General features: G+C 34.3%; 1 protein-coding gene across 1 annotated transcript in view; it reads left to right on the top strand.

Annotated features, from left to right (window-relative positions):
• The first annotated feature begins 1084 nt into the window (after window positions 1-1084).
• CCDC178 (coiled-coil domain containing 178) overlaps window positions 1085-10563 on the top strand; it is a 240004-nt gene continuing 230525 nt past the window's right edge. Inside the window, exons 1-3 of the mRNA XM_016195988.2 lie at window positions 1085-1106; window positions 1707-1796; window positions 7760-7899. Of these exons, the coding sequence (XP_016051474.2) occupies window positions 1085-1106; window positions 1707-1796; window positions 7760-7899 (252 nt within the window). The remainder of the gene's footprint in view (window positions 1107-1706; window positions 1797-7759; window positions 7900-10563) is intronic.

Below are 10563 nucleotides of genomic sequence, written 5' to 3'. Positions count from 1 at the left end.
GGAACATCAATGATGAGAGAGAGTCATCAATCAGCTGCCTCCTGCACTACCCCCACTGGGGATGGAGCCTGCAACCTGGGCATGTGCCCTGACCAGGAATCGAACCACAATCTCCTGGATCATAGGTCGATGCTCAGCTACTGAGCCACGCTGGCCGGCCTGCCAAGCTTGTTCTTTACATGGTATAGTTCTGTGGGTTTTGACAAATACATAATGTTATGTCATGCTTCTTTGTCTTTTTCCACATTAAATGTGACAAGAAGGCTGGGGGAGGGTTGGAGTCCCTTCCCTACATCAGTTAGGCTCCTTTAGATTAGTTTCCTTTGCAGGCAGGTGGAAAATATAACTCTGGGCATAGCCCATAGCCATTTTGGAAATGGTTATTTTTCACCCTGGGCATAATTCAAAAGTTACTTTCCCCCTTCTCTTTCTGAAAGCAGGAAATAATATTTTTCTACTGTTTACTGTGAGAACCTGATGAACCTCCTGGGAATAAAACTAATGAAGGTGTGAGTGACCCTCTAAAGCTGGTTCCCAGGAACTTTTAATCCACAGGCTAGTTCGCACAGCCCACAGCAGTTCATCAATAACAGTTCAAAATTTTCTGCCCTTTCTTGGCTTCAGCAACTTCTACTCCCAGAAAGCTATGATTCTCTGTATTTGCCTCTGTCTCTCTGTTTTTTTGTGTGGTTTAGTTTGCATTGTGATTTAAATTTCCTGATGGATTTAAGTTGTTGATTTTCAGTTTATTAAGCCTTTTTTTTTACAAAGTGGTTTTCATTTTTAAATGAAAACCTTATGACATAGAATTATTCTTTGATGCATTTGTTATTTGGAAATACACATTAAAATTTCAAAGTACTTTTGAATTAATTTTATGTGACATTTCTAATTGTAGAGTAAATTGGTTAATGTAGTTAGTTTCTATTTGTTACACTTTTTGAGTTACTGTTGCCTGAGCTAGCTTCACTTTTCCTAAAGTTGTATTACAGTTAAAATCATGTATCTCTGTGGAATTCCTAATATGTTTATCAAATTTGTCATATTGTATTAATCAGATCTATATAAATTTGGTTAGTCTGAGATGCATATGCACAGAAATGAGGGTGAGTTAAAATCTCTATTTTTTCTCTAAATTTTTCTTTATGTTAAAAATGCATTGCTTTTTAAATTAGATGTGCTGTATTATTATACACACACATAAATATTTATTAACTATAGCTTTAATTTCTAAAATAGTAAGTTTTTAGGTTAAGACTTTATAACTGTTTAGCTTAAGTTCTAGATTCCTTCATAATTTGGTCACATTAAATTTTCTTTCTTGGAAAAGAAATGTATATATTTTATTTACTGTTTTTTCTGTATCAGTTTTATTTGGCCATTATTTTTAGATAAATTTAAATCATTCCTATGTATTATAATAGTTATTTGAGTAGCAATATCCTACTCCACTATTTTGACATCACTCTGATTGGTCTCTGTTTGCTATTAATAGCTGTATGCTATTTTGAATACCTTTTTGTAAGAACTAAGCCAATTGAATAACACATAGAAACATCTGAAGATATTCTACTGTGAGTTTTGGTTAATGTTTGTATTATTGTTGCTTTTTCAAGGACAACACTTTCACAACATAGTTTTGTGCATTAATTATTTTAAAAATTTATATTAACTGCTTTCTAAAATTTTTGTTTTCTTCTGAAAAGATAATGCCACATCACAAGCATTGGTTCCTTTTGGCGCCCCCAAGGAAGCTGTTGAGATTTTTTATGAAAATAAAATGACAAACACTGAAGGTGAGGACTGAATGTAAATTGTATAGTTACCTATGTAAACTATATTTATATTCACTCATTAGTTTGTGATGTCAATATTATTTTTATTGAGAAATAAACCCTAAATATCAATTAGTAGTTAACAAAGTACTTATATATAATATTAAGAATACAATATTATAGTATACTTTATTAATAATATATTGTTAATTACAATTTGGTTTATTAGAATTGTTTATAATTTCACAAATATATTAATTTCGAAAATAAACATATTCTTTATTGCTCATGCCAGGACTGGCAGGTGCTAGAAACTTTCCAGTTTAATGAGGATATGCCTTACAAAAGGAAAAAAAGAAGGACTTATGTTTTGGGGGTGTGAAATCCAGAATTAGAACTTGTTCATCGAGAATCCATAAGACATCTCTAAAAGTGTTTCTGATATTCTGTGTGGAAAGAGATGGTGCAGTGTGTACATTCGATGTACAGGTGTTCATATTTCTTTCTTAGATCATTCTGGTGGAAAACTTATACCAAAAAAAATTTTAAGTTTTGATTTAATCTTGACTGGTAAATTTTTGCTTTGGAGTTTTTCAGTTTGACAGGATAAAATTGGGATAAGTTGCCAGTTTGATTTATTTATCTATTTCTGTCCAGTAGAAATCTTGAATAGAATTTTAATGTTCTGGCTTAGAGTTTATTGCTGATAGTTAGTTATGAACCATAGGTGGTTTCGGACATTTTAAAAAAATTATCAATGATTGATTTATGAGCCAGTAAATTCAAAACACTGGTATGTGTGCTATGAGGATACATATATATTTGAGAAATGGAATATATAATCCTCAGGTGAAATAAAATATAACTATATACTAATTATTACAAATTAGGAAAGAATTATGTGGAAGAACAGAGATGGCACAAGATAGTTAAAATTTCTGTACTCTATTGCAATGTGTGAGCATGGGGTTTCCAAGCATTTCTTGGATACCAGCTGGGTGTCCTACAATTCAACTCAGTTCTGGCACCATCTACCTGGAGATGGCATCAGATCCCACAAGTTGAGGGCTTAGTCCTACAAGACTGCCCCTCCTTTACTCCAGATACCAGTGGAAATCCCGGGTTTCACCTGAGCTTCTGACCAACTGCTGTGGATTTGAGGTTTTAATAAACACCCCCTCCCCTTGGGTTTGATTAATTTGCTAGAGTGGCTTACAGAACTCAAACATTTTATGTACTAGTTTACTAGTTCATTATAAAAGGATATAACTCAGCAACAGCCAGATGGAAGAGATTCATGGGGCAAGGTATGAGGAAGAGATGGTGCAATGTGTACATTCACAAATGAGGAAGGGGTGCAAAGCTTCTATGCCCTCTCTGGGCACACCACTCTCCCTAAATATCGATATGTTCAATAACTGGAAGCTCTCTGAACCCTGTCCTTTTGAATTTTTATGGAAGGTTCACTACATAGGTGTGTTTTATTAAATCATTGGCCATTGGTGATTGACCCAACCTCCAGCCCTTCTGTCCTCCTCAGAGGTTGGGGATGGGATTGAAAGTTTTAATTTTCCAATCACATGGTTAGTTCTCCTGGCAACCAGCCCCTACCCTTAGGTGGAGGTCCAAAAGTCATCTCATTAATGCAATGAAGGACGCCTTTAGGGCTCTCATTTAGGAAATTCCAAGGCTTTTAGGAGCTTGGTGCCAAAAACAAGACAAAGGCCAAATACATATTATTTATTGTAAATTGTGGTGTCACAGTAGTACACAAACAAATAGTACGGGCAAGAAGTACCTTCAGTGTTTTGAGTAATACCAAGGATTAGGAGAACTGTAATGTATAAGGACCGATTTGAACTGAACATTGAAGGATACGTTTGTATATGAAAAGTAAGGAGGGTATTTAAGCAAGAAGAACAGAATGAGTCAAATAACAGTGATGAAACAGCACAAAATATGGAAAAAATAGATTACTTTGACTACAACATAGGAAAGATTGAGAAATGTAAAAAAAACTAATTGCTTAAAATAAAGCTAGAAATGATTAAGGTATAGTCAAGAAGCACTTGAATTTCAGGCTCAAGAGTGTGACCTTTATTTCTCAGTCTCTAGCCCTATATATATTTGAGTAGAGATGTTACATAACCAAATCCTTTGCTTGGAAATATGAGTCTGCTATGCAGAATTATTTGGTTATGGGAGGAAATAGGGAGACTGATTACCTTACCATTATAGTCCAGCTTAAGTCATAAGGGCTTAATTTACGAAGGATCAATGGCTATGAAAGATAGGCATTGAAGACATTATAAAGGATTAAGATTTGATACTATATTAATATAGCAACATGAATGAAAAGAGGGTTCAACAATGATTTAACTGTTGCACACTTTGATAATGGGAACAGAAAAGTAAGAAAGGAAAGGAGGTTGAGTGGAACAAAGATGAGTTTAGTTTTAGAAATACTGGCTTTGCAAATAGATATCTCCTCTGGACTACCTTTGGCTTGTTGGCCTTGAAAAAGTCCAAATGTTTAATACTAAGTAGATTGGAGGCAGGCCTGTAATCAAAAGTTTTGTCTTGGTATATCTTTACTCTCCCATCAGTGCTTTACTTGCCAAATAGTTCCTGATTATCCACTCTGGCAGGCACCATTCTCACTGCTTGCAATGTATCAGAACCTTCCTGTCCTGGAGCTCTCTCTGTATGTCTCCCTTATCTTTTCTAGCTCTATGCCAGATGATAGGAATGCTCCCCCCCCCCCCCCATAGTCTTTCTGGCTTTGACAGGTTAGATTACAGGCATCATGAATTTCTTTATTTCCTTGTTTGTGGTATATCAACTTCTCAGTGGGTACATTCTAATTTTAACTTCCATCCTCTCATCCTGCAAAGCATCCCCCAGGTCCCACCTCCCCTTTCCTACATTCAGTGCTAGGGTCACTCTCTGTGAAGGGTCAGGCTCTAGGAAGGATGTTTTGGAAGAGTTGTACAGGGTAAAGTTAAGTGTAAAGATGTTTAGTTGGGAGTTAAGCACTTAGAGGAGATGACTAAGTGAAAATTAATTCTTAACCAAGAGTCATGCCTATGAGGAGAAATAGGCAATGAAGAAGTGAGAGAAAGCTATTAAAGTAAAGAACATTCCAGGAAGGGTTGTCTACTCTGTTCTGTGCTATATAAAGAGTTAAAAGAGATGGAGAATCTGATAGGAAGTTTTTGAATTCTGTTACTAGGGTATGGTTAGTGGTCTTTTTATAAAACAAATTTTTTTGAGGTAAAATTTAAGTACAGTATAGTTCACTCACTTCAAGTACGTACACAAGTCAATGACTTTTGACAAATATACACATTTATTTTACTATTATCTTAGAATATAGAATTTTCCATCTTTCCAGAAAGTTCATTCATGCTCTCTGTAGTCAGTATCATTCCACCCATTCCCCATATCCACTGGTACGATTTTAATTTTACCATCTAAAATTTCAAATGCATGTTAAATTATTATGGCTAGGTGAATAAATTATGCAAACATCAAATTCACTGAGCAAGGAGAGTTGACAGTTTATGAACATAGCATTTTTTTATTTCATTTGCCAACACAATTAGCCAGTCCATATTTTCTCTCCAATGGAAGTTTCACATTGCAGGATCTCAACAAACCTCAACTCTGGCTTAGATCCAGGGAGATTTTTCCCCTTATATATTGATTCTGAGAAAGGAAGTTGGAATTGGGCAGATGTTTAGAGAGGATGAGTCCTGTTGGAGCTTAGTTCTTTAAACACCCTGACCACTTGTGCACAGACTTCACCAGGAACAGCTCTATCAATTAATGTTTGACTAAGACCATTAGTTCTCATTATATCATGGAATTTTAGGTGAAAAACATTTTATATAACATCCTACCAACCCATTCATTTTTTAAATGAGAAATCTAAGGCTAGAGACTGTGTAGTTTTTGCTTAGGAAGCACAGTTATCAGTCACGTCAAAAAATGAATGAATGTGGACACCTAGTTCAGTGATCTAGGTGTCTTTTTAAGGTGGGTGAAATTAAAAAGAACTGCAAAGTAAACTTTTAACTTATACCATGCATTAGGATAAAAACAGCAGTAAGAACTCCAGAATTCTGATTCTACCTTGTGCTGCTTATGATGCCAAGTGTTACAGAATTTTAGTGCAAAATTTAACTTCATAGTATTTTATTTTCCGCACTTTACCACATGTACACTGTAAATCCCAAGTAATAGGGGTGCTATGGAAATTAATTAGTATTCACACAATAGGTTGAAAGTGGCACATGCAGAAAAATGTTAAATGAGTCATTACTATCGTTGTTTTCCCTACATTTTATGAAGCAAAACAAATGTTTTGAGTATAAGGACAACTGCCTAGTAGTTAAATGTACATTAAAATCTTTTTATTTCTAGAGGGAAGGGCAACATGCCCTTATCAAGATACTTGGATAGGAGATCAATATGTAATTTTCACCAGCTTGTACTTTGGTCCTTTGATTATTACAAAGATGAAAATATGTATATATCTGTGTATGAACTAAAGAAGAAATATGGATATAACACACACAAAATAGTCAAAGCAAGTATATATGTTCAGTCTGATCAAAGCAAACTGATATCATGAAGGAACTTTCAAAATTCAAAAACAAGTGGTATGTGATACATTTGAGATGCCCTGAAATATATTTTTAGGACTGCTTCCCTTTGCCACATTTTAAAAAATATAAAAACAACCTTTGAAGAATAGCTTACACTCTATGGCCAGCAAGATATCATTCAAGTACCAGCTCTCCCACTACCAGTTCTGTGGAATTGGACATGTTATAGAACTTCTCTAAGCCTTAGTTTTCCTCACGTAATCAAGATAATGTGTATATGTGTATATATATAGACACACATATATTCATATACATGGGATAGAGTAAAAATTTTTATTTATGAATGAAACATACGCCATTTTCACAGAAGTTGTGTTTTTGGAGGAGACTTCATTTAAAAGATCTCAGTTTAAATGAAGATATCTAAAATTTGTACCATCTCTATAGGCTGGCATTGAAACAAAAGGCGCAGTCCGTGGGCAATAGCATTACCTCTGTTTCTCAAGGTCAACTGAAATGAGGTCATCTCACTGTTCTCATTGAAGCACCAAGCCTGTTTTGTGTTTTGCATTTAAGATCAGTAACTGCAGCTCTATTCCAGCCCAGTAGAGCCCTTAGACACAACAGGACTGCAAGTAAGCACTTTGGTGGAGTTTCATGGACAACTTTGCTGTGCTTCTGCAACCTTCAGTTGATTCAGGACATGCCAGGATTAGAATCATTGAGGCACATCAGACTGAGTGGATTTTATGATGAGTACAACTTGAATGCTATAGTGAGAACATCAATCACTCTTTGTAAGAGACTCCAATTTTCAGAAATGGAAGGTGGAAAATGAGGTTATTATGAGGATGAAGGGGACCTGGTATTATTTTCTTCAGCAAGAGAAACTCATGCTGGATTTAAGGAAGAAATCCTTCAATGCATGAGTGGTTGGATATTATTTACATTGGAAGATGCGGAATCTCTTTGACAGGAGAATTTAAAATATATTTCAAAGTCATTTTTAAATCGATTTAGGATTTATTAGAAACAAATGGATTATTATGTTTTCTGCCATTTTTCTTTACTTTCCCTCCACCCCCAGTGGTTAGTTTATAATGCTATGGGACACTTAAAGTTTTTAACTTTGAAGATTTATTCGTGCTTCTTTGGTTCATTTTTATTTGTTACATTTTAAGTCATAAATGATTATCTTAGCTTTTAAATTTGGAGAAGGTTCATTCTGTAGTTGTGACATGTTTTTCAACCTATTTGTTAAAAATATTTAAGAGTATTAGTTTAATAAAGCTGAATATTTTGCATTTTCTGAACATCAAGGTACCACACTGTATATAACTGATAACTAACTTCCACTGTCTGCTTCATCTTCAGGGGTGAACCAAGGCATTTACTTTAGTTACCCATGTCGACGTCACAGCTGTTCTTTAGTAAATATTCCAGCGCCATGTGTAAACAAAATGATTTCACACATTGACGACATGGAGTCTAAAATACAGGAGCATTTGAAAAAGGCAAGTGACATTTAAAATGCTAACATTATTATAAACGCTATAAAGCCTATAAGGGTATGTTACTTAACTTAAGAAGTTGATTTTTATGATAGTTAAAACAGTTTATAAAATCTTTGCTTAGTTGTATAATTATCTAATCTAGACATGATTTTGACAGTCTCACTTCAGAAGGGTAAAACAACCTCATTAAGTAGATTCCCCCCCCACACCTATTTCTTCTTTATCCAAAGGCAATCATGCTAAGTAGTAATTTCCATAAGCCAACTTGACTAGTAAATTAAATAGTATGTACATCCTTTTTTGGGGCACTAAGCTGATTAGCTGAGTACATTGGTGTATAAAAGGACAGTGTGCCCTTTTTAATGAGTTATTTTGTTCTAAAGAAATACTTAATAGGTCTGTTGAAAGGGAATATAATTATTCTTTCTTTGTCTTTTTAAACTGTTAATTCGCATTTATTATTTTGAGGGGAGTTCAATCTTGAAATCACTGTAACATTCAGTATTTTCAAAGGATGATTTAGAAATGATAAAATCCTCATACTTTTTTTTTAAGATTGTATTTCTGAGCAATTAATGCACAATTAGAATGTGCAAATGGGAGGGTGAGTTTGCCAGAGACCTGGGCTTCTTCTCTTCCTTCACCACTGTTACTGAATAGCTCTGAAAAGGTTCTGGTGGGCCACTTGTGATGCGTGATCTAGGGTTTTGTTTCCTTCGAGAAAAGTATTATGGTGCATTTGTTAAAATCACAAGCTTTATAGCCACACATTCTGTGACCTTAGATGGGAATGGAGATACTGTGTTGAAGTGCCAGTATATGGCATGCATTCAATATATATTGCTATTATTATTTCTATAACACTATTTATGTGATCCTATATTAGTATTATATTATTTCTGTTGCTTCTTTGTAAATGCTGCCTTCTGTGGCCTACCCAAGAGCCTAATACATAGTAGGCACTCACTAAATGTCCTTTGAATGAAAAAATAAATGAGGACCTGAAGCAGAGCCTTTGCTTTCCAGATACGTCTGAGGCACCTCTCCACCTAATATAGTAAGAGCTACATTTATCAAACATCTGCTATTCTCTAGGCACTTAATAAATATATATTTTTGTGTTTGTCCTTTACAGGAATCCTACTTTACTGGTGAAAATTCTAAGACTTAGGCAAATTAAGTAATTCATACGTCATTGCACAGGTAGTAAGCATTAGAGTTGGAATTTGAACTGAGTTTCATCTGACCCCAAAGCCCATTTCAGTCTCTATTTTATGACCCCAAAGGGCAAAAAAGAGCCTTAATTCTCATTAACATAGTGTTAGTTAGCATTTTTGACAAATGAAACACACAAAATAACACTGTCAGATAAACACATTTCTAGACAAAAGCTGTAATAATAACATAATTTGTTTGCAAATAAATAAATGTGATATACATATAAACTTTATCTAATTTATTATGAAATATATACTCAGAATATTTTTTAAATTTCAAGACCTATTATAGACTCTATTTATCTAAATTAAAAACATTTTATTTTATTTTTTGACTGTATATTCAGTAGTTAGATTTGCTGGTGTTGAACTGGTTAATAGAGTATATTAACTTAAGTTTCTTTTGTTCTATTTTTTGTTTAGGTCACCACAATTATTGATTAGACATTTAGTTATCTATATTTGAATTAATATTTTGAGAATGAACTGGTAGCTGCCTATCTTCTTTACAGATTATTTTGTTTTCTGACTGACCTACTAAAATGAGAAAAGAGCTTTCCATTACTTTTGGTAATATTAGTTAGATAACTTTACATTCATACTCTTCTTGAAAAATTTAAAAAGAAAATTAAGGAAACAGGACTTGAAAGAAATCTTTAAAGAATGGCTTATAAATTTTTTGGGGAAAAAATCTTTATTTCCAAAAAGGCAAACACATACAGATTTTTATGGAAAGATTATATACATTTTCCTATAGATAACAATTCAAAATTAGTTAACCTAAGCATAAAACTAATTTCAAACAAAAAGGTTACTTCTGTAAGAAATATTTAAAATGAATAATTATCCTGCAGAAAATACTGAATTTTTGTGTGTCTCTGGGTTCATTTTAATGATTCCAGAATGCCTGAATGAAATACAGATAAAAGGCATTTCTTCTCAAGATTTTTATCACTTAAAAACATTCTACCCAATTAAAGTTGTCAACAGATTGTACCTTGGAGAGGAGATTAACGTTTTTCGTTTTATTCATTCATTGCCTACAATCCCAGGCACTGTTTTGTACCTGTTTAGTGCTGGGGAACAATGGGGGCCTCCCCCTGACTCCAGTTTCCAGGGGGATTATGTATGCAGATGGCAGAACAAGGCAGAGGAAACAACTTGGTGATAACCGGCTGGCCCCAAATTCCATTGTAATCCCCATCAAAAGCTGCACAAAATAATTCTTATTTTGAGTAGCAGATTATGTGATTCCTCTGGATTTTTGGGTGAGGAGTCAAAACAGGCAACTGGCTTAATTATCTGTCTAAAGACTTTAAATCTCATGTTTTCATCCTCTAGTTGTTGGAAAAGTGTTTGGTCTGGTCCCTGAAGTGTCCAGCAGCCAGCACAGAGGAGGGGATGTTTGCCCAAGTACAGGTTTATTTATCTGCTAAGGTCCTCAAAT

The sequence above is a fragment of the Miniopterus natalensis genome, chromosome 7 (assembly GCF_054644295.1).
Source record: "Miniopterus natalensis isolate mMinNat1 chromosome 7, mMinNat1.hap1, whole genome shotgun sequence".
Taxonomy (NCBI): Eukaryota; Metazoa; Chordata; class Mammalia; order Chiroptera; family Miniopteridae; genus Miniopterus; species Miniopterus natalensis.
The sequence above is the reverse complement of the archived record's forward strand: the minus strand, read 5'-3'. Positions and strand labels throughout refer to the sequence as shown.